Genomic DNA, 24669 nt, shown 5'->3' on the forward strand with positions numbered 1-24669 from the left:
GAAACATATAAAGTGATTTCTTCAATATATAGAAGTGCAATATTGATAAATATAATAAAGTAATTATTTTTTTGTATTTTAATTGATGTACAATATTTGTTGTTACAGGTATTAACATTGTCTGTGTGAATGTGGAGTATGAATGTTTGAGATTTGTAATATGGTGTAATGTATGTATAAGCTATATTAATAGTTTTAAAGTTTCTTACAAATAAAATTTTAAGGATATCATACGGGTATATTGTTGATAATTATCTATGTAATGATAATACCTGTTTAAATTACCCTTACATGTATGTGGGTAAAGGGATATGTCTAGAAATGTGAGGGCATAATTCCAGGAAGCAGTTCAATGGCACAGACTTAGTAATGGTGGCTGAAAAAAAACCCAAATGGTCCATCCAGTCTGCCCAGCAAGTTTATTATGGTAGTAACTGCTGCTCCATGCAGATTATCCCCAAGCATTATGTTAAGGGTCGTAATACTAATCAAAATCAAGCTACTGTCAAGCCCATAACAAAATTACTGCTAGCAACATTTGACAGGGTGAGCAGCTTTCTTGATAATTCAGACAATGCTGCTTGAACATGCTTTGCTTTTGGACTTGGTCATAGAAGCAGTCCTGGGCTTTTTCCCTATTTTCTGCATATCAGTATCCTACACCGTAAAAGTCAGGACCCAGCGTTGGCTATAGTCTGACTCCAATTCCCCTTTTTCCTTCCACCACTGTCAAAGTAGAGAGTGATGATGCAGTTGGTCAAATCATGAAAGTTAATCCCCATGCCTTTTGTTAAGGGTGGTAGCTGCTGCTCCATGCCTTGGAAACGTCTCCATTTGCATCTTGCTAAAGACATCTGCAAAAGCATGGTACTGCATAAAAAAGCCTGGGGGGAATTTCTATATAGAGGCCACAAAGTGGGAACTATAGCTTCAGGTCCAGAACACAAGAGAAGCAAGAAGGAGACCAAGAGACAATCTGTACTGAAAGCCAGTCTGAGTGGATTATGTAACTGAAGCCAAGGTAACTCTAGAAGCACTGTATAGGAAGGTGATTCAAGAACCCAAAAGGAAACGGTACTACATACCCACTAGAAGATTCAGATCCACTATGACCCACTGTGCTTCTCCTTGATATAGGATTGGGCTGGATAGGAATTTCGTGCTGGCGACAAAACCCAGGCTAATGAAATTGTACACTGCCCCGGAGTTGACAAGAGTGAGGGTCTCTGCTGATCCTGAAAGGCTAACAAGTAAACTGAGACATGCTAAGCCACATGACTGAGGGACATCTCAACAAGGTCCAAGGGAATCTGTTTCTTTGAGACTGGTGATGAACGTGGACAAGACTTGGGTTTACGTAGGCAATTTCTGGCTAAAATTCCGGGGTCAGCACAATAGAGGCAAAGGCACAGCCACGCTCTTCATTCTTTCTTCATTTGGGAAAGGCAAGTGCCAATAATGTACAATAATCACAATATAAAAAATGCCAATAATCACAATATAAATAGTTAATCCTAACTGCTCAGTTATCTTACTCTAATTCTCTCCCCAGTTATATTAACCTTGTTGTAATGTAACTTTATGAACTCTTTGCACTTGTTAATGTTTCGTTTTATTGTTCACACCCCCTTGTTATATGTAAACCAGCATGATGTTGATTTTTAATCACGAATGCCGGTATAGAAAAAACTCTAAATAAATAAATAAAGAATGCCCAGTTCCACAGGTGGTGGAACAGGATTAGCCTGTGGAGCTGCATGGGGCATAGGGCTCATGGTGGAAACTGGTGCTCTGTCATTTATGAATATAGGCATCCACACAAGGGCACAAGGAGATCAAGGCATCCAACACTGAAGGCAATTTCTGGCAGGTCAATTCATCCTTGATCCAATCTGCTAATCAATTCAAGAAGACCATGACAAGGCCCTCGTTATTCCAGCCCGTTTCTGCTGCAACCATGCGGAATTCTACATCGTACCACCCCACAGGTCCCTTGCCTCATACGGAAAAGGGAGATAGAGGCTGAAATTAAATAGCCAGCATCATCAAAAATGCTTTTAAATGCTGAGACAAAGGCATCACAATCTGAGATTAAGGGGTTGTGCTTTTCCCAGAATGGGGTAGTTCAAGCCAGAGCCTCCCCAGTCAGTAGTAGGGAGTGCCCTGTGGTTACAGCTGCCAGGCTGCAAACCAGGAAAGTCAGGGTTCATATCCCACTGCTGCTCCTTGTGACCTTGGGCAAGACACGTTACCCTCCATTGCTTCAGGCACAAACAGATTGTAAACCTACTGGTGATCAGGAAATATCTATAATACCTGAATGTAATCTGCCTTGAAGAGCATGAGAAGCGGAATATAAATAAAATAAATAAATATGCCACCTTTGACTTATGGTCAGGGAAATGGGAGGTCTGCAGGGTGAAGTCAATGAAGCACTGATTCAAAAAACGTTGGCAGGCTTTTGGGTTTCCAGATAAATGTGGTAGAGTTCCCACCCAGGATTCCTTGTACATACATTCAATAGATGCAAATAGTATAGAGGAACTGAAGGCGGTATTTGCTGCGATAGTGATCCAGAGGGCCCCAGGAGATGATTTTGAAGAAGGACATCAACATGTCCTTAGAGGTTTGCCAGGCATTAAGAACATGCCATACTAGGTCAGATCAAGGGTCCATCAAGCCCAGCATCCTGTATCCAACAATGGCCAATCCAGGCCATAAGAACATATCATAAGAAAATGCCATACTGCGTCAGACCAAGGGTCCATCAAGCCCAGCATCCCGTTTCCAACAGTGGCCAATCCAGGCCATAAGAACCTGGCAAGTACCCCAAAACTAAGTCTATTCCATGTTACCATTGCTAATGGCAGTGGCTATTCTCTAAGTGAACTTAATAGCAGGTAATGGACTTCTCCTCCAAGAACTTATCCAATCCTTTTTTAAACACAGCTACACTAACTGCACTAACCACATCATCTGGCAACAAATTCCAGAATTTAATTGTGCGTTGAGTGAGAAAGAACTTTCTCCGATTAGTTTTAAATGTGCCACATGCTAACTTCATGGAGTGCCCCCTAGTCTTTCTATTATCTGAAAGAGTAAATAACCGATTCATATCTACCTTTTCTAGACCTCTCATGATTTTAAACACCTCTATCATATCCCCCCTCAGCCGTCTCTTCTCCAAGCTGAAAAGCCCTAACCTCTTTAGTCTTTCCTCATAGGGGAGCTGTTCCATTCCCCTTATCATTTTGGTTGCCCTTCTCCATCGCAATTATTTCTTTTTTGAGATGCGGCAACCAGAATTGTTCACAATATTCAAGGTGCGGTCTCACCATGGAGCGATACAGAGGCATTATGACATTTTCCGTTTTATTCACCATTCCCTTTCTAATAATTCCCAACATTCTGTCTGCTTTTTTGACTGCCGCAGCACACTGAACCGACAATTTCAATGGGTTATCCACTATGACGCCCAGATCTCTTTGTTGGGTGGTTGCACCTAATATGGAAACTAACATTGTGTAACTATAGCATGGGTTATTTTTCCCTATATGCATCACCTTGCACTTACCCACATTAAATTTCATCTGTCATTTCGATGCCCAATTTTCCAGTCTCACAAGGTCTTCCTGCAATTTATCATAATCTGCTTGTGGTTTAATTACTCTGAACAATTTTGTATCATCTGTAAATTTGATTACCTCACTCATCGTATTTCTTTCCAGATCATCTCCAGACACCTATTATAGTCTGCAAAATGCACAGTCAGCTCAGTGAAGCCCAATATTGGCCAGAACTTGATGTGACAATTGACATCTGTGAGTTGCCCCAGGAATGAGTAGCTGAGTGTCAGAGGAGTCAAATCTCTCTCCTTTACCTCAAGTTCTAAGTTCCTACAAAGTTAGCCTTGTTATTTTATACCCACTTGTTTGATGTAATTTTCCAATATTGGTTCTGTGTAAACCGAAGTGGTATGTACTAGTACATGAACTCCGGTATATAAAAGCCTTTAAATAAATAAATAAATAAATCCAGGCCACCACAGACAGACTCACGCCTAGACCAGCTACCTTTCTTTCGGGTTGAGACCTCCAGAGCTGGTGGCCAGTAAGGCATGAAAAGCGGCACAAATAGAGAACAGATCCTTACACAGGTAGAATAGGTGAGTCAGCACCGCAGAGATTTTCCTTGCCATGAAAAAAAGTCAGTACTTGCATTGATATGACCCCATCCTTCCTTGACATCAAACATCCTTACATCGACTGGCAGTTCAGTCAGATTCTCTTGGAGGCAGTACTTGGACTGTAATGAAAGGAGTAGATTTTGAAAGACCATCATTACCATCAAACTAATGTTACACTTGCTTAAAACCAGCAGACTTATTGAAGAAAAATATCAAATTTAGTAGTCTGTAGTAACTTTAAGACTATAATACACAGCTATCTGATTTTTGTGTGGGTACACAGTATTCCTAAAAACTAAGGGGGTTATTTTCGCGTGTGATAGCTAGATCGGGGCGGCATCGGCACCGGAAGAGGAGGAGTCAGGGCGGCTTCGGGGCAGCCGCTGCAGAAACTTCGCTGGTGGCGATAAGGTAAGATCCCTTATCGCTGCCAGTAGAGGGCCAAATAGCACCACCTTTTACAATGGCGCTATTGAGTGTGAAAACCGGCAGCGATAACCCCATGGTGGTGCGATCGCTGCCAGCTTTCGCAGGCCTGCCCCCTGCTTCGCCCCCCGTTATCGTGCGATTCAGTAAGGCATGCAAAGAAAGAAAATCCAGCCCTAAGACATTTAATTAAAAATTATAAATCACATTATTTTGATATTTGGCATCCTAACCAGAGAACCTTAAAAAAGAAATCAATTAGAATGGTAAATGCTAAATGATACATAATTATAAAGCATGGGCTGGGGCACGAAGCATAAAATTTAGAGCTCAAGAAAGATAAGTATGAAAAAATTGGTTTTAAGCCTAGACTGGAAGATTAGAAGAGGAGAGCTTAAGATTTCAGGAGGGCAATTTATTCTACACGTAGGATGCAATTAGGGATAAGGCATGGAAATGGGATATAGCTTGGATGGCGTGAGGGATACTGCAGAGGGTATGTGAGCGAGAACCATAAGCAAGGAAAAGAAGAAGCAGAGATGAAAGCAGAAAGTTGAGTGGATGGGAGGTTTCAAGCCATATTTGCATTGAAAACGGAGCACAAAACCTAATGGGGAGTTGGGGAGAAAGGCTGTTGTGTGCAATTCTGATTGCCCCCATCTGAAAAAGATAAAGCAGAACTAGAAAAGTTTGTGAAGGTAAACAAATTTGATTATATAAGTCCTGTTCTGGCAACATTAGAGTTAGTGCTGGTGCAAGGTTCTGCAGCCACCCTAGGCGGTTCTCTCTCTCCCACTTGACAAACCTTTCGCACAGTGACCTCACTCACATCTCTGGTCTCCTTCATGCATTTCAAAAATAGTGCCCTCACATCCACTGATGGCATCCCAACCACTTCTAGCAGGCTAGGCGGCCGCTTAGTCCCAGCTAATGTTTACACCACTCCTGATTAGAGTACCAGGCAGAAGGCGGCTAGAAGTAGAATTTTGTATAAGAAGTTGAAGTGGATGCAATGATCTATTTCTACACACACACCTTAAACTAACGGCTCTGAACTGGGACACACCTAGTTAGTGAGGTTTTCAGGATATCCACAATGAATATGCATGACAGATTTACATGCACAGCCTTCATTGTATGCAAATTTATCTCATGCATATCCATTATAGATATGCTGCAAATCTGACTGGCTTGGTGTGTTCCGAGGACTGGGTTGAGAAATCCTGTCTTAAATAATAAGTCATAAAAATATTTACATACTGAGTGTAAGCTATTTCTTTTTATGTTGTAATATTTTTATTAGTGAAGTTGCACAACAAAACAGTTAAGCATATCAAGTGCATGTCATAATAAAATAACATACAAAGTATCATTGACATAGATACTGTACATTATATTTGAAAGAGCAACAAATCGTTAACCAGAATAATCGAGGACACAAGAAAGAAAATTATAAAGGCAGAATGTGAAATAGGGAGAGGTTAGAGAAAAGAAAGAAGGGAGAAAGGTGGAAAGTACTAAGAAGGGGAGGGAAAGAGAAAGAGAAGGTCAGAAAAAGAGGAGCATCAAAGCTGTTATCCCCAGTAGTGACAGTGCAGAGATAGCAATGTTACTGTAAGGATTATGAAGTGTAATTGTCAAGGGGTTTCCACATCAGATTCCATTTAGCCAGCCGGTTGTATTTGATGGCCATTGCTCTTTCGTACTTGCTAAATAAGCAAACCGTGTTCCATCACAAAGGCTCTGAAAGCAATTCACTTCTCTTCCAGTTAGAGGTAATATTATGTAAGGCTACAAGGAGAAGAAAATCTAACAACCGCCGATGTGGGAGTGACAGGTTTAGCTCAGGATGGGCCCCTTTTAGTATTATCAAGGCATATGAAATAGGTATGTGAAGTGAGAGCATGGAGGATATTTTTGACCAAATTTGCTGCCAAAAGTTAGAACTCAGTGGGCAGAAGAAGAGCATATGACCTAGAGTAGCTTTCTCCGTCATGCAGGACCAAAATGTGTGGGAGGGGAGGAGTTTAGCTCTATGAAGTTTCCAAGGGGTCCAGAGAGCTCTGTGTAGAATAAAAAAAGAAGTCTGGGACATGCTGGTGGATAAAGAGATGCACACTGAGGAAGACCAGACATAGGTCCATACCTCAGTGGAAAGTTGCAACTGGAGGTCAAAGGACCATACCTTTAGCAACGCTGAGACAGAAAGAGGAGATAGAAAAACCATTAATAAGCTTATATAGTTTAGAGGCGAGGTGCCCTCGGGTTCCCACTTCCTCAAAGAATGAGATAAGGTAGGGGTGGATGGTCAAGTCTCAGATTTGGTAAGCTCAGAGCCTTAATTGCTTCCTGAAGCTGCAGCCAGGCATAAAATTGTGTGGAGGGGAGTTGGAAACGGGATCGTAGGGAGGAGAATGGAATTATGGCGCCATCCGAGATAATGGAGAAGAGAAACCAAATTCCTCTGGCTTGCCATATAGGCCAGTTAATAGGATGGCCATCTATTCTAATCTTATTATTATTCCATATAGGGAACGACTGGAAGTTTGACCAAGTAGGTTTATCACGGTAACATTAAGCGTCAAATTCCTTCAATGCTTTGTGTAAGGAACTCAGTATTCTGTTCCGTGAGTGGTGAGTAGAAAGGAGCATACCCGGAAAGGTAAAAATTGGAAATGGGCGAATGAGAGAGTGCTCAATGGGAAGCCAGCTAGGTTTATCAGCCGTATGAACTTCCGAGCCAAATAAGTGGAAACTTTGTTGAAGGATGAAAGCAAGATGATATGAGCGGAAATCAGGAAAGTTTACACCTCCTTGAGACTTCGCAGCTTTCAGCTTACGCAAAGCGATTCTGGGGACTTTAATATTCCAGAGGAACTTAGTTAAAATACGGTCCATGTGGCGGTAAAAGTCATTAGAAAAAATGATTGGGATCATGGATAGTATAAAAGTGATTTTTGGAGCGAGGACCATCTTGATGGTATCCAGTCTACCCAACCAGGTGAGGTGTAATGGGGACCACTGAAGGGTGATATCTTTAATCTGCTGTAATGTGGATCGTTCACATCTATTAAGAGTAATTTGGGGGTCAGAAAAAAATCGAATTCCTAGATATTTTAAAACAAGCTTGGCTTTTTGAATTGAGAAAGAGGAGAAATCTAACGTTTGAAAGAGGGTGTTTAAGGGTAAAAATTCGGTTTTGCTCCAATTCACTTTATATCCTGATAGTGAAGAATATACATCAATTAAAGCAAACAGCTGAGTAAGTGAGTTTTCAGGATTGGTAATAAAAAGCAAAACATCGTCCGCATATGCGGAGAGTTTGTACTCCTCCAAACCAATGGTTACTCCGGTTATTGCTTGAGACTGACGGATAGCAATAAGTAATGGTTCCAAAGCCAGGTTAAATAAAAGGGGAGATATAGGGCAACCTTATCGGGTTCCTCTAAACAGGTGGAAGGATGGGGATATCTGACTACTGACATATAGAGAAGCCGTAGGCGCGCAATAGAGTAATCTGATCCAGTTGGTGAATTTAGGACCAATCCCAAACCTGGACATGGTCTCAAAAAGGAAAGACCACTCTATGCGGTCGAAAGCTTTCTCAGCGTCTAAGGAAACAGCAATAGCTGGTTCCGAGGTGGGGAATAGAGATTCTTGAATATGGAGAAACATCCGCGTATTATTAGCAATAAGTCGGTTCTTAATGAACCCAGATTGGTCAGCGTGGATGAGAGATCCCAAAATCTTGGATAAGCGATTAGCCAGGATTTTGGTAAAGATTTTATAGTCCACATTGAGGAGTGAAATGGGCCTGTAATTGGCTGGTGAGGTAGGATCATGGCCAGCCTTTGGAATCACTACAATACGAGCATCAGTGAAGGTAGATGAGACTGAGTTTGGGTTGCACCTAAGGAAAGGACTTCCTTATTCATTACAAGAAACAATTTCCTTCTGTCTTGGGTGGCCCTAACCATATCTAGATAAATCCAAATCCGATTTCCATAGAACAAACTTTGAGCTTTTCAAAAATTTAATCTTAAAATATTTAAGTCCAGCTCAAACACAAAAGAAACTAAAAGAATCTCTCTATCAACAACCTCTTCAAGAGGACTCTCAAGTAGAGCGGAAACATCCAAGGATGCCTCAGGAGAAATAGGGCAACCATTTACCCTTCCATCACGTGTAGGAAGAAAGAAGATCTTATTAATTGTTGGACAGGCTTCAGCAGGCAAACCCAGAACTTCAATGAAGTACTTTTTTAATGTATAATTAATGGGGATTGCAGGACTTTTAGGAAAACAATCTTAAATTCAAATGTCTTGAAAAGATTTCCAGTTCTATTTTCCTGTGGGTATTTTTATTTTGAATTAAGGCCGTATTCATCTTTTGAATTTCTTGAACTTTATTTTCCATGTCCAACCTTCCCATCCCTCACCTACCCACCCCTAGCTCATCCTTTAATTTATAGGCAGGTGATAGGAGTATACTATCGTCCACCTGGTCAAGATGGTGAGACTGACAGTGAAATGCTAAGAGAAATTAGGGAAGCTAACCAAATTGGTAGTGCGGTAATAATGGGAGACTTTAATTACCCCAATATTGACTGGGTAAATGTATTATCGGGACACGCTACAGAGATAAAGTTCCTGGATGGAATAAATGATAGCTTTATGGAGCAATTGGTTCAGGAACCGATGATAGAGGGAGCAATTTTAGATCTAATTCTCAGTGGAGCACAAGATTTGATGAGAGAGGTAACTGTAGTGGGGCTGCTTGGCAATAGTGATCATAATATGATCAAATTTGAATTAACGACTGGAAGGGGGACAGTAAGCAAATCCACGGCTCTCATGCTAAACTTTCAAAAGGGAAACTTTGATAAAATGAGAAAAATAGAAAAAACTGAAAGGAGCAGCTACAAAGGTAAAAAGTGTACAAGAGGCATGGTCATTGTTAAAAAATACCATCCTAGAAACACAATCCGGATGTATTCCACACATTAAGAAAGGTGGAAAGCAGGCAAAACGATTACCGGCATGGTTAAAAGGGGAGGTGAAAGAAGCTATTTTAGCCAAAAGATCTTCATTCAAAAATTGGAAGAAGGATCCAACAGATGAAAATAGGAAAATGCATAAACATTGGCAAATTAAATGTAAGACATAGATAAGACAAGCTAAGAGAGAATTTGAAAAGAAGTTGGCCATAGAAGCAAAAACTCACAGTAAAAACATTTTTAAATATATCCGAAGCAGAAAGCCTGTGAGGGAGTCAGTTGGACCGTTAGATGATCGAGGGGTTAAAGGGGCACTTAGAGAAGATAAGGCCATTGCAGAAAGATTAAATGATTTCTTTTCTTCGGTGTTTACTGAAGAGGATGTTGGGGAGGTACTCGTACTGGAGAAGGTTTTCATGGGTAATGACTCTGATGGACTGAACCAAATCACGGTGAACCTAGAAGATGTGGTAGGACCTGATTGACAAACTGAAGAGTAGTAAGTCCCCTGGACTGGATAGCATACACCCCAGCGTTCTGAAGGAAATAAAAAATGAAATTTCAGACCTATTAGTAAAAATTTGTAACCTATCATTAAAATCATCCATTGTACCTGAAGACTGGAGGATAGCTAATGTAACCCCCATATTTAAAAAGGGCTCCAGGGGAGATCCGGGAAATTACAGACCGGTTAGCCTGACTTCAGTGCCAGGAAAAATAGTGGAAAGTGTTCTAAACATCAAAATCACAGAACATATAGAAAGACATGGTTTAATGGAACAAAGTCAGCATGGCTTTACCCAAGGCAAGTCTTGCTTCACAAATCTGCTTCACTTTTTTGAAGGAGTTAATAAACATATGGATAAAGGTGAACCGGTAGATGTAGTGTACTTGGATTTTCAGAAGGCATTTGACAAGGTTCCTCTTGAGAGGCTTCTAGGAAAAGTAAAAAGTCATGGGATAGGTGGCGATGTCCTTTCGTGGATTGCAAACTGGCTAAAAGACAAGAAACAGAGAGTAGGATTAAATGGCCAATTTTCTCAGTGGAAGGGAGTGGACAGTGGAGTGCCTCAGGGATCTGTACTGGGACCCTTACTTTTCAATATATTTATAAATGATCTGGAAAGAAATACGAGTGAGGTAATCAAATTTGCAGATGATACAAAATTGTTCAGAGTAGTTAAATCACAAGCAGATTGTGATAAATTGCAGGAAGACCTTGTGAGACTAGAACATTGGGCATCAAAATGGCAGATGAAATTTAATGTGGACAAGTGCAAGGTGATGCATATAGGGAAAAATAACCCATGCTATAGTTACACAATGTTAGGTTCCATATTAGGTGCTACTACCCAAGAAAGAGATCTAGGCGTCATAGTGGATAACACATTGAAATCATCGGTTCAGTGTGCTGCGGCAGTCAAAAAAGCAAACAGAATGTTGGGAATTATTAGAAAGGGAATGGTGAATAAAACGGAAAATGTCATAATGCCTGTGTATCGCTCCATGGTGAGACCGCACCTTGAATATTGTGTACAATTCTGGTCGCCGCATCTCAAAAAAGATATAATTGCGATGGAGGAGGTACAGAGAAGGGCTACCAAAATGATAAGGGGAATGGAACAGCTCCCCTATGAGGAAAGACTAAAGAGGTTAGGACTTTTCAGCTTGGAGAAGAGATGGCTGAGGGGGGATATGATAGAGGTGTTTAAAATCATGAGAGGTCTAGAATGGGTAGATGTGAATCGGTTATTTACTCTTTCGGATAATAGAAAGACTAGGGGGCACTCCATGAAGTTAGCATGTGGCACATTTAAAACTAATCGGAGAAAGTTCTTTTTCACTCAACACACAAGTAAACTCTGGAATTTGTTGCCAGAGGATGTGGTTAGTACAGTTAGTGTAGCTGTGTTTAAAAAAAGGATTGGATAAGTTCTTGGAGACGAAGTCCATTACCTGCTATTAATTAAGTTGACTTAGAAAATAGCCACTGCTATTACTAGCGAAGGTAAAATGAAATAGACTTAGTTTTTGGGTACTTGCCAGGTTCTTATGGCCTGGATTGGCCACTGTTGGAAACAGAATGCTGGACTTGATGGACCCTTGGGGTCTGACCCAGTATGGCATGTCCTTATGTTCTAATGAACTTCCCAGAACTCACAGATAGATTTCACTAATAGGCCAATATATGAAGCACAGCCACTGATGGCCGAGTCCTCACAGAAGAAAATTGACCATAATAAGTCAAAGGAGACAGGAGTTGCTCTTACAAGAGGCTGGGAAGAACGGTTTTAGAAGAGAAGCAGACAAGCTTTACCATCCACAGCATCAGAGATGGAAATTCCAGCAAATGGCGTCTCTCCATTCCATGCTAGTAAGCTGACATATATGCTGGGCTGAACTGCTGCAGCCCCCTTCTGCCGGACAGCCTGTTGTGTCATTTCCCTGCATCGGCTCCAGCGTTGCCTCTTCAGAAATGCCTGGCTGAGGAGGAGGAGGAGATTATCCTAGGGGACTGAGACTAACATCCAACTGTGCCTGCACTCCCTCAGCAGGCTCCACAATGGACCTCATATCTCATTTGTCTCATTAAAGCAATTTATTTATTTTTATTTATTAAGGCTTTTATATACCGACTTTCTTGATACAAATCAAATCAATTCGGTTTACAATGAACTAAGTAGAATATACAATTAACCAATCAACAAGAGATACAGAGCATACAGTTACATTATAACAAGGAAGCCTTAACTTGGAGTGTTAACCCACATTCCTTCCATCCCCCATCTCTTCACCCCTTCCCTTAGATTTCTCCTTTTTCCCTTTGATTTCTCCTTTTCACCCCATCTAGACAATTCATTTAGCTCTTAACAGTTCGATTTGTTATATTTCCCTTTACTTATGTTGTATCCAAGTTTCTCCCCCTGTTCTATGTAAGACAATTTTGTCACTGTTTGTTCAAGGTTGATATGTAAACCGGAGTGATAATTAACTCTGTTTTTTGAACTTCGGTATAGAAAAAGTTATAAATAAATACATAAATAAATATCTCCATAATCCAACAATTGGCAAACGATCGAATCCAATGTCTGCTGGCCAAAGGGAAGTTCAGGTGAGGAGGGGTACTGTCCGGGCCTCCCTTTTTGTTTCCTAGCCATTGTATGGGGAAATTAAATAACAGCAAGAAAACACTAACAGCGTTGCTGCCTAGCAAGCTACCATCTTGGCTAAACCCAGACATTTGTCTTTTTCTGACATCATCTACTATGTTTCTATACAATTTGCTATGTCTGAGTCACAAAACGTGTGCCATATGCAGTCATTTTCACATTACTGCAGGTACCTCAAGCAAATATGCAACACAACTATGTCAACCAACCTGAGATGCAAATCCCCAGTTCAGGTCACTTGCATAAATATCAAATTGGCACAGCATGCAAATTCAGCAGGTACCTTATTTGTTGTAACATTTAAGGACAAGTAATTATATGACAATAACACAGGAATATAGAATATATTTAGTCATAACAAAGGAACATGCTTATACAGAATATTCTGATATTTTGATAAAGAAAATTAGTTTAGTGAAGTATGAATTTAAATGTTGCAAAGAACCATAAGCATGCTTTCTATTTTCTGAAATGATGGGCTCAAGTCTACACTGATGAATTTCCTTCTATACATTAATGAAGCATGAAGAGCAATTTATGCTTGTGATTTCACTTATGTTCTTTGGATGTGAAAACTGTCAAGTGAAATCGTGCCTCACATTCTCTCAGAAGGTAAATGAAATGACTGCTCTATGTAGAAGATTATATTGTATGTTATGGTAATGAGAAAAAAGTATTTATTTCTGGCATTAAATTATTAGAAATACACAAGCATTTATCCCTCTTTCCCAAGACAAGCAATGATGATGTCCTTCATGTAACTTTGGCCAATGTACTGTATGTATCTGTCTAAATGCCTTCATCAGAATTTGCAATTTATTACAACTGATTACTGACCAAAAGAACAACATACTCTGGAACTAGCTCCCCAAGGGGCTGATGCAATATTTTGGCACAGAAAGCAGGTGCTGAATAGTTAGCGCCCGCTTTCTTAATGCGCCATGGGGGTGCCATGCAATATTTAAATTAGGGGGTTGCGCTAGCAAGGAGAGTCCGAGTGCGTCGGCCGTCCGCCTGTTAGGAAAACAGACACAGAGTTTATCGGTGTTGGTTTTCCTAAACACCACACAGCCAGGGGTTCAGGAAGTTGACGCTTCTCAATTAAGCGTCCATTTCCTGCACCCGACTGGTGGCACTTTTTTAAACTTTTTTTTTTTTGTTAAATTACTTTAGTTTTTCCTCCTACTTAACACTGCAACGATATTAAGTAGGAGGCAGTACAGAAAAGCAGTTTTTTTCTGCTTTTTAGTTTAAGGAGTGCTCAGCTATTAGTGCCTACTCCAGACGGGCGTTAATTTCTGATCGCTAAATGCGCGTTCTAGACGCACATTTTTTTTTTTTATTGCATAGGGAGTGAATAGCTAATAGCCTTATTCACATGCATTTGCATGTGATGAGCGCTGTTAGATTCGCTCAATGTTGGACAAGCATTGTAGAGGTGCTAATATCCTTATTGCATAAGGGGATTAGTTAGCGCCTCTACAACCCACATCCAACTGCGGGTTAACAGTGCGCTCGACTGAGCGCACTGTATTGCATTGGCCCCCAATGTAGCTTCATACAAAGCAGTTCATTGATACACTTATGAAATTCTGTATGCTAGCTCTGAGGCCAAAATATAATGAGGAGAAGTAAGGAAACCTGAGACTCAATATCAAAAGATTTTGTCCAGCTATTTTTTGGAGTTAGGCAGATAAACCTTGCTATTTGAAATTACCCCTCCCCATCTCACACCTGCTGACCCGCTAAACACTGTCTGGGCAAACTTTAGCTTTCACAAAATTTAGCCGAACAAAAAGCAGCAGCCATGAGCAGCATGGCTAAAGTTTGGCCAGTCAGCACCAATTTTCAGTGTAGACAGGTCAAAGTTTATTTGAACAAGTTACGGTAACTTTAGACCTGATATTCATCCCCAACATATTCAGGGTGAATATATGGATAAAATTAACCTGACAAAGTTGTTCAGTTAACTTTATCTGCACATGGCCAGCTGAATATTGTGCTTCTAGTGTTTTCTTCCCAAAGATATGTAATATGGTAAGGATTAGAGATTCCTAACCCAATCCTAGCTAGTAAGTCTGATTTTCAGTATAATAAAAACAAATTGGAATGAGATATTTGAATATATTGATTCTCATCATTTATATTAGCTTCTCAACAATAACCACCTGAGATGGACTGGATGATTCAAGAGAATTGCCATAGTATTATGAAGTCTTTCACCTGTAGGTCACTGGTTCAAATCTAGTTTAAGGTCATTAAAGACTTAAAAAGGTAGCCTATGATATGAGATGGTGATCTTTGCCAGTTACCACAGGTAAGAAGGGAGAAGTGGTGATCGTGGGTGACTTTAATATGCCAGATGTAGACTGGAAAATCCCATCTGCAGAAACTAAAAATAGTAGAGCGATAGTGGATGCCATGCAAGTATCTTTGTTCAAACAAATGGTGTTGGAACCCACGAGAGAAGGAGCTATACTCGACTTAGTGCTCACTAATGCAGATAATGTCTCAGATGTCCAGGTGGGCGCCCACCTCAGCAGCAGTGATCATCAAATGGTATGGTTTAATATCACTAAAATAATAGGGAAAAGAACCACAAAGACCCGAGTTTTACAGTTCAAAAACACAGACTTTGAGGAAATGGGGAACTACCTGGAGGAAGAACTTAAAGGATGGGAGAACGAGAGAGATGTGGATCAGCAGTGGACCAATCTAAAAGGAGCAATCACCAAGGCAACTGCTCTATATGTTAGAAATGTAAAGAAAAGCAAAAGAAAACTGAAACCTATCTGGTTCTCAATGGAGGTGGCTGACAAAATTAAAGCTAAAAGAACAGCATTCAAGAAATATAAAGGATCCCAAAGAGAGGAGCACAAAGAAGAATATTTGTATCAACTGAGGGAGACAAAGAAATTAATCAAGTTGGCAAAGAGTCAAGCGGAAGAGAGGATTGCCAAGGAGATAAAAAATGGTGACAAAACATTTTTCAGATACATCAGCGAAAAGAGAAAGGTCCAAAGTGGTATAGTGAAATTGAAAGGTGGTAATGATCAATGTGTAGAGAGAGACGAAGAAATGGCAGAAATATTAAACGAATACTTCAGCTCTGTGTTCACTAAAGAAGACCCTGGAGAAGGACCATCTCTAAACAACAAGAAACTGGAGGGAAGGGGAATAGATGAAAATCCTTTTACAGTAGAAAATGTGTGGGAAGAACTAAAGAACCTGAAAGTGGACAAAGCCATGGGGCCTGATGGGATTCATCCAAGGATATTGAGGGAGCTCAGAGATGTTCTGGCGGGTCCGCTGTGTGACCTGTTCAATAGATCCCTAGAAACGGGAGTGGTGCCGAGTGATTGGAGAAGAGCGGTGGTGGTCCCGCTTCACAAGAGTGGGAACAGGGAAGAGGCAGGCAACTACAGACCGGTTAGCCTCACTTCGGTGGTGGGAAAAGTAATGGAGTCACTGCTGAAAGAGAGAATAGTCAACTATCTACAGTCTGGAGAATTGATGGACCAGAGGCAGCATGGATTCACCAGGGGAAGATCCTGTCAGACAAATTTGATTGACTTTTTTTGACTGGGTAACCAAGGAATTGGATCAAGGAAGAGCACTAGATGTCATCTACTTGGATTTCAGCAAAGCTTTTGATACGGTTTCCGCACAGGAGACTGGTGAATAAAACGAGAAGCTTGGGAGTGAGTGCCGATGTGGTGACCTGGATTGCAAATTGGTTGACGGACAGAAAACAATGTGTGATGGTAAATGGAGCCTTCTCTGAAGAGAGAGCGGTTTTAAGTGGTGTGCCGCAAGGATCGGTGTTGGGACCGGTCCTGTTCAATATCTTTGTGAGCGACATTGCAGACGGGATAGAAGGTAAGGTTTGTCTTTTTGCGGATGACACTAAGATCTGCAACAGAGTGGACACGCCGGAAGGAGTGGAGAGAATGAGACGGGATCTAAGGAAACTGGAAGAGTGGTCGAAGATATGGCAGCTGAGATTCAATGCCAAGAAGTGCAAAGTCATGCATATGGGGAGTGGAAATCCGAATGAACTGTACTCGATGGGGGGGGGAAAGGCTGATGAGCACGGAGCAGGAGAGGGACCTTGGGGTGATAGTGTCTAATGATGTGAAGACAGCGAAACAATGCGACAAGGCGATAGCAAAAGCCAGAAGAATGCTGGGCTGCATAGAGAGAGGAATATCAAGTAAGAAAAGGGAAGTGATTATTCCCTTGTACAGGTCCTTGGTGAGGCCTCACCTGGAGTACTGTGTTCAGTTCTGGAGACCGTATCTACAAAAAGACAAAGACAAGATGGAAGCGGTACAGAGAAGGGCGACCAGGAAGGTGGAGGATCTTCATAGGATGACGTACGAGGAGAGATTGAAGAATCTAAATATGTACACCCTGGAGGAGAGGAGGAGCAGAGGTGATATGATACAGACTTTCAGATACTTGAAAGGTTTTAATGATCCAAAAACAACGACAAACCTCTTCCGTAGGAAAATAATCAGCAGAACCAGGGGTCACGATTTGAGGCTCCAGGGAGGAAGATTCAGAACCAATGTCAGGAAGTATTTCTTCACGGAGAGGGTGGTGGATGCCTGGAATGCCCTTCCGGAGGAAGTGGTGAAGACCAGAACTGTGAAAGACTTCAAAGGGGCGTGGGATAAACACTGCGGATCCATAAAGTCAAGAGGCCACCAATGAAGAGTGGGTGACTCGCCAGAATGATGGCTATTGACACAATACCCTTACTAAATAAACATACACATGCTTACTGTGACTCCTACATCGCTCTAAGCTTCAACAGCAAGAGGTAATGGAAAAAAGGATTTGCACTCATAAAGAGGGGAGTAGCTGGCTTGTTACGGCGGTTACTACCCCAAACCAAATATGCCTGATACTTCACTTTCAATGCATATACAGCATAGCTCTCTGCTTCAATGACAGGGGAGAAGAATAACTGATACTTCACACATCCAGCAGAGCTCTCTGCTACAACGGCAAAGGAGAAGAAAAAGGGTTCGCACTCAAAACGCGGGGAGTAGCTGGCTTGTTACGGCAGTTACTACCCCAAACCAAATGTGCCTGATACTTCACTTTCCATGCATATCCAGCATGGTTCTCTCCTGCATCGGCATGGGAGAAAGACTGATACATCACGCATTTCCAGCATAGCTCTCTGCTTCAAGGGCAGGGGGGAAAAAAAACAAACAAAAAAAACCTGATGCTTCACGCATATCCTGCATAGCTTCAACGACAGGGGTGAAGAAAAAAAGGGATTCGCAATCACAAAGCGAGGAGTAGCTGGCTTGTTACGGCGGTTACTACCCCAACCAAATGTGCCTGATACTTCACTTTCAATGCATATCCAGCATGGCGCTCTGCTTCTACAGCAGGGGAGAAGAAAAAAAAAAAAAACCAACAAGAGCTGTACAACATAGTCTAGGTAAAACAAATAAGCATGGGTGTAGCTTGCTTATCGCGGCGGTTACTGCCCCTACTACCCCTAACTAATCAAGCTAGATATTTCACTTGCATGCAGCTCCATCACTGCTCTCTACATTAATGGTGGGGGTGGAAGGGGAATAGAACAAGGAGCTAAGAGTAACAGATAAGAATGAGAGAAAAAATGTGTGAGGCTTGCTGGGCAGACTGGATGGGCCATTCGGTCTTCTTCTGCCGTCATTTCTATGTTTCTATGTTTCTATGTGTTCACATCAGTAAAACTACCATTATAGTTTGGTGCCAGTTTTAGTAGTCTTGCTATAGAAGCCAACGATTGCACAGGTATGGAGACTGACTTATCTATTCACTCTTACAGGACTTAACTCTCTGCTCTCCGGAGCTGAGTTGAGGCATGCTGGTAGAGCAGTGTGAAGAAGCTTGCACTGTTGCTGTCCATCCTATACCTGTTCTATGGCTACATGGAAAATCTCAGTTTTCAATGTTGTCAATCTATCATTTTTCACAAGCACTAAAATTCACATTACAATTTGCCATAAAAGCTCAACAAAAGAACACAAACTTTTTTAACTTTACAGGTTACTACACTGCTACCCTGAAGCTGAGGAATGTCATTCCTTATAGTGAAGGAACAAACAATTTCATATAATGGGTCTTCAAGGTATGTAAATCTCTCTTGTGCATATTTGTTGTGGATATCCTGAAAAAAAAAAGACCTGATGGGTGGGCTGCAAAGACAGCTGAGAAACCTTGATATGGATTATTCACAAATGTAGCTTGTTACTGAAGTACTATATTCACTGTGCCACTGCATACCTTTTAAATCCCAAAACAGGTGTGCAGTGCATGTAAACTGAAACACAGATCAGAAGCACATTTAAAAAAAGCAAAGTAAAAAAAAAAATCTATATTTAAAGAGATGATTTTAAGAGAAAAGCTAGCACAAGTGGACAAGCAAATTATATTTATAATATGTTACTGTGTAGTTCCATCTCCTATCATCATCTGACTTGATATAATATATAATCCCAACCAGTCCCTTAGCAGTTAATTTAAATTTTACAATGACATAAGTATTTACTTTAAGATCTCTATTTGGTATTTAAGATCTTGTGGAAGGAAACATATGAGAACAAAACTCAGTAAAACAGTCTCTGCCCTGACTCATGGCACTCAAAGCAAAAATGCTTACTTCCAGCACAATTTAAAATATGCCTGGATAAGAGTAACGGCTGAGTCCATTTTCTTGTAAGACAGCTCCAATTTGAAGAAAAGCAGAATAAGCTGCATGAGCTGAAAACCATGAAAATGGCCTGCTGGCTCTGTCTCCCTCCACAATCTCCTCCTCCTTCATTCCTTTGATTGCTAATTAGGTGTTTATGAAACAGTACTCAACTGGTGGCAAAGGGCCACAAGAGGCAGCAGAGGAAGACAGAGTTAGGCACCAGTCCAAAATATTGAGGAAGCTATGAAATTTCCATTATTTTTCTTTTTACTTATTTTTGCTCTCCCTTCTCCTCTAGGCACTTTCTCCCCCAATCTTCTATTCATCCCTCACCCTTTACTTCCCTCATGCTTTCACATCTCCTCTAAGCAGTCATCTTTCCCTCCCCCCTCCTACATGGCTAAGCCACAACATCTCTTTCCTGGGCTTCACCGTTGATGGCAGCATGTCTCTCCCAGGTGTCAACAGCTGCATTGTCTCGAGTTTCATTGCTGTCAGCAGCATTCTCTCTCCTCGGGCAGACTTTTAAGTGAACAGTTATCCTGACATCCAGAAATTTTCCAGCCCACCAGAAATCCTGCAAGCTATTTTCTTAGTTCCAGTTAATTAAATTAAAATTTGTAGTCTCTATTATTCCATTTTAGAAAAAAAAGACCCTTTTCTTCCTCTAACTTTAAGGAGTATCCTACAATGCCTTGTGACCTTGAGCAAGTCACTATCTCCAGTTGCCTCACATACCCACTTACAGGCTGATGCAGAAAGGTGCATTCAGCTAAACGCACCTTTCTGCCTGTACTTCAGTGCACATTTTCTGTGCGTGAAACTTACTGTCAATTCAGCAAGGAATTTCGCGCACAGAAAATGCATGTTTCTAAATGGGAGTACTGCTTAGTGTCCTTGCCTGGAAATCCCATGCAAATGAGGGCATTAAGCAGTACTCCCTGTTGCAAAGATACTGCATCTGGACAGTGCACTTTTTTAGCGCTGGAAATTTAACTCTGGCTAAGTAGCGCTCACCCACGCCAAATAAGTACTGATTTATCTAGTGATACTGGTGACAGCTACCCGCTGCCAAATAGCTCAATAAATCAGTATTGATTTAGCTAAGTGGCGGTGGCTGCCACCGTCACTTATGACCTGTCAGAGATGCCTCCCCCCTTCCTGAGTTAAAGTGTGTTGGACCTGTGCCAAATGCACATTTTACTTTTAAAAGTGTTATTTTTTTTAAACTCCTAGGGCCCAATATTGAAAGTGCGTTTAGCACTGGATAGCCGGATAAATAGAATTTATCCAGCGGTCCACTGAAAATCAGGGGCCACTAGATAGCCGGCCAATTTGTGGGGAGGCAGTGTGCGGATCTGGCAGCGCTACTTATCCAGTTAATTTTTTTAAACTCCTGATGCAGGAGTTAAGTTATCTTGGCGTTAAAAATGTGAGATAAAAACCAGTGTACAGTTTCTTAAAGCCCAAATTATGAGAGATAGTAATGCCCAGATAATGTGAGATTGTAAGCTCTTTTGAGAAGGGACTTCGTATATTTGAATATTTGGAAAGAGGGGCATTCTCCCCCTGTGTAAATTACTGACTCAGGTATTGCCTTCTACCTATACACCGATGATATTCAGTTTTATATCCAATGCCACAAATCCGTTGAAAACGCAAGGCTGACTCTCGCGTCACACAATAGTTTCTGTATATATTTTGTATAAAAAATCATCCCTTACCTCAATTTTCTCTATATATTTAGAGGTTATAAGATGGCAGTTTGATTTTTGGTTTTGATTTAACTACATTATTTATAATTCTTATTAACTTTTATTTTTATTATATGATTTGTATAATTTTTTTTAGCTATTTTATTATGTTTATGGTTTTTTTTTATATCTATGTAAACCATTTTGACTAAATTCTGTTTGAAAAAGCGGTATAAGAACACTTTAACATAAATAAATAAATAAACAAACATGAAGACTATACAGCATGAAATGTCTAAACTCAAACTAACTCTAAACACTAAAATAACTGAAGTCATTCTGTTAAGAAATCTACCTATAGCGACTCCTCAAACACTTGATCTAAGTAACTTCGATGTTATACCCTCAGACCAAACACGAGACTTAGTTAAGAACATAAGAAATTGCCATGCTGGGTCAGACCAAAGGTCCATCAAGCCCAGCATCCTGTTTCCAACAGAGGCCAAACCAGGCCACAAGATCCCATGCTACTGATGCCAGTAATCACCAACAAACCTCTTTCCCTTCTTACTCAATTCTCCAACATTTGCTGTTTTAAGGGAAAACCTTGCCCGGTGGTTTTTGTACGGGGGTTTAATGTAAGGGTAACCGATTTGCAGTTATCCTTTTTGTTCGCCCCCGTCTATTATTCTTTATTATTTCTGAAAGTGTCTGCCTTTTTTTATTATTAATTTTCTAATATTTTTTCTTTTTTCTTAAAATCCCTTCTCCCCGGCTGCTTATCCGACCCATTATATTTTTTTTATTGTATACTTATCAAGGTCGCCGCCTTTAATGGTTTTCATGGGTGCGGATCATGGGTCCGACATTGGCCATGTTTCGGCACTGCTTGCCTGCTTCAGGGACTGCGGGAGAATTTGTCACTGTGTCCAATACCGGGTTCACAGTGTCAGTATCGCCTTGAATAAATAAAAATTTTTAAATGTACGGTGTTTAATTTAAAACACATTATTTCTTCAGTTTTACTTTCAATTTAATCCTGTTCCCACCTTCTCAAGAGATAATTACTTACTTTTTTATGTGCCATGTATCAAGTGAGCAACGCCTTCCGTTCTTGTCTTGGCGTCCTATCTATTCTGGCTATTTTTATACCTACTGCGGGTACACACCTCCCTACAAAAATCACCGGGCAAGGTTTTCCCTTAAAACAGCAAATGTTGGAGAACTGATGCCAGTAATAGCAGAGGCCATTGCCTAAGTCATAAGAACATGCCATACTGGGTGTCAGACCAAGGGTCCATCAAGCCCAGCATCCTGTTTCCAACAGTGGCCAAACCAGGCCACAAGAACCTGGCAAGTACCCCAAAACAGTCTATTCCATGTTACTGTTGCTAGTAATAGCAGTGGCTATTTTCTAAGTCAACTTTATTAATAACAGTTAATGGACTTCTCCTCCAAGAACTTATCCAAACCTTTTTTTGAACCCAGCTACACTAACTGCACTAACCACATCCTCTGGCAACAAATTCTAGAGCTTAATTGTGCGTTGAGTGAAAAAGAATTTTCTCCAATTAGTCTTAAATGTGCTACTTGCTAACTTCATGGAATGCCCCCTAGTCCTTCTATTATCTGAAAGTGTAAATAACCAATTCACATCTACTCATTCAAGACCTCTCATGATTTTAAAACCTCTATTATATCCCCCCTCAGCCGTTGCTTCTCCAAGCTGAACAGCCCTAACCTCTTCAGCCTTTTCTCATAGGGGAGTTGTTCCATCCTCTTTATCATTTTGGTTGCCTTTTTCTGTATTCAGATTGACGTGTTCCTAACAATGGATAAGCATGTAAATAAATTAATCAAAACTGGCTATGCCAAACTGCGCTTACTACAAAGACTGAAACCTTAACTGACAGACTTCCGCATGGTCCTGCAAACCCTCATCTTCTCAAACAGACTACTGTAACTCTGTTACTTGGAGTACCCAACTGTCTTAAAAAAAAACAACAAAACCCCCCAAAAAACCCACCAACCTACAATTACAAAAAGCCGTTGTTAGACTTCACAGGATCAAGGAAATTCCATCACATCTCACATTCTCTGATAGCTCTTCACTGGATACCTGTTCAATCCCATATTAACTACAAAATCCTACAATTAATACACTCCATTATCCACTCTAACAACTCTGGCTTGATAGGTGTAGCTCTACAATCATACAAGCCAAAGAGATCATTAAGATCTCAAAACGAAGGATTACTAGCAGAGGCGGATTGGCCTATCAGGGGATCGGGCATCCCCCGGTGGCCAGTCGCTCCAGTCACGTGGTCTGCCGTGTGCTGCCGTGATGGAGCCGCACTCGGCAGACCACGTGATGTGTCCTGGGCGGCGAATCCCTGGGCCGGTCTTCCTCCGGAATCCGCCGCTGATTACTAGCTGTGACATCATTAGAGAACACTCACCTAACTAAAATAAGAGACAGTATGTTCTAAATAGCAGGCCCAAAATTATGGAACTCTCTGCCTAAATCTCTACGACTGACTCCAGACACAGAAATTCAAACGTGACCGAAAAACATGGTTATTTCATTAAGTAAAATGCCTATAACCTAACTTAAAGTCATCTGAACTCAGAGCATGCACCCTCAAGGACAAAGTCATTTAAAATTTATGTTTCTGACCTCTTCCAGTCAATGTACATGTCAATTTATGATATGTAAGTGATGTTGTAAACCGCTGTGATCTTTTATTTGGAATGATGGTATATAAAATGGCTAAATAAATGTAAATATAATTTGCATTAATTATTTTATTTATTTTATTTATTTATTTAAGGTTTTTCTATACCGGCATTCATAAACTCGTTCACATCATGTCGGTTTACATAAAAAACAGGGGTGTGAAGAATACAACCAAGCACATAAATAAACGTGATGAAGAGATGCAGTTACAATTAACAGGGCTGATGAACTGGGATAGGAGGAAATAAAAAGAGATAGGTTAATTAAATACAAGAGTACAATATATATATGGAGTCCAAAATATACAGCTTCTGTGTAGAGAATTTATTTGTGGTGCGTGTTAGGTGGAGTTCGGGAAGGCTTGCCTGAACAGCCATGTCTTGAGTCTTTTCCTAAAGGTTAGGAGGCATGGCTCATTTCTGAGATCTGGGGGGATGGTGTTCCATAACTGTGGGCCTGCTGTGGAAAGTGCTCGGTCTCTTAAGGTGCTGTGCTTAGTGGTTTTGGTGGATGGAACAAGGAGGCATCCTCTGTAGGCTTCTCTGGTTGGTCTTGTGGATTTGTGTAAGCAAAGAGGAATTTGTAGGTCAATTATGGTATGTTGGTGAATGATTTTGTATATCAAGGTGATGGCTTTGTAAATGACTCAAATGAATTGGTAGCCAGTGGAGGTCTTTTAGGACCGGGGAGATGTGGTCTCTTTTCCTGGAGTTTGTTAGTAGACGGGCTGCTGAGTTTTGAACCATTTGGAGCGGTTTTA

At 40.8% G+C, this 24669-nt stretch overlaps 1 protein-coding gene across 12 annotated transcripts in view; it reads right to left on the minus strand.

The window, feature by feature from the left end:
* The window catches only part of BTRC (beta-transducin repeat containing E3 ubiquitin protein ligase), a 545063-nt gene that overhangs the window by 169236 nt on the left and 351158 nt on the right, over window positions 1–24669 (minus strand). For 9 of the 12 annotated variants that reach the window (XR_003857906.1, XR_003857907.1, XM_029610228.1 and 6 more), the window contains one exon: window positions 4219–4305. The exons of the other annotated variants lie outside the window; for them this stretch is intronic. Coding sequence is in view for 7 of the 9 variants with exons in the window: in XM_029610228.1 (XP_029466088.1) it covers window positions 4219–4305 (87 nt within the window). In the remaining 2 variants the exon portion in view is untranslated. The remainder of the gene's footprint in view (window positions 1–4218; window positions 4306–24669) is intronic. 12 annotated transcript variants of the gene reach the window in all.

Source organism: Rhinatrema bivittatum, chromosome 7 (genome assembly GCF_901001135.1).
Source record: "Rhinatrema bivittatum chromosome 7, aRhiBiv1.1, whole genome shotgun sequence".
Lineage (NCBI taxonomy): Eukaryota > Metazoa > Chordata > Amphibia > Gymnophiona > Rhinatrematidae > Rhinatrema > Rhinatrema bivittatum.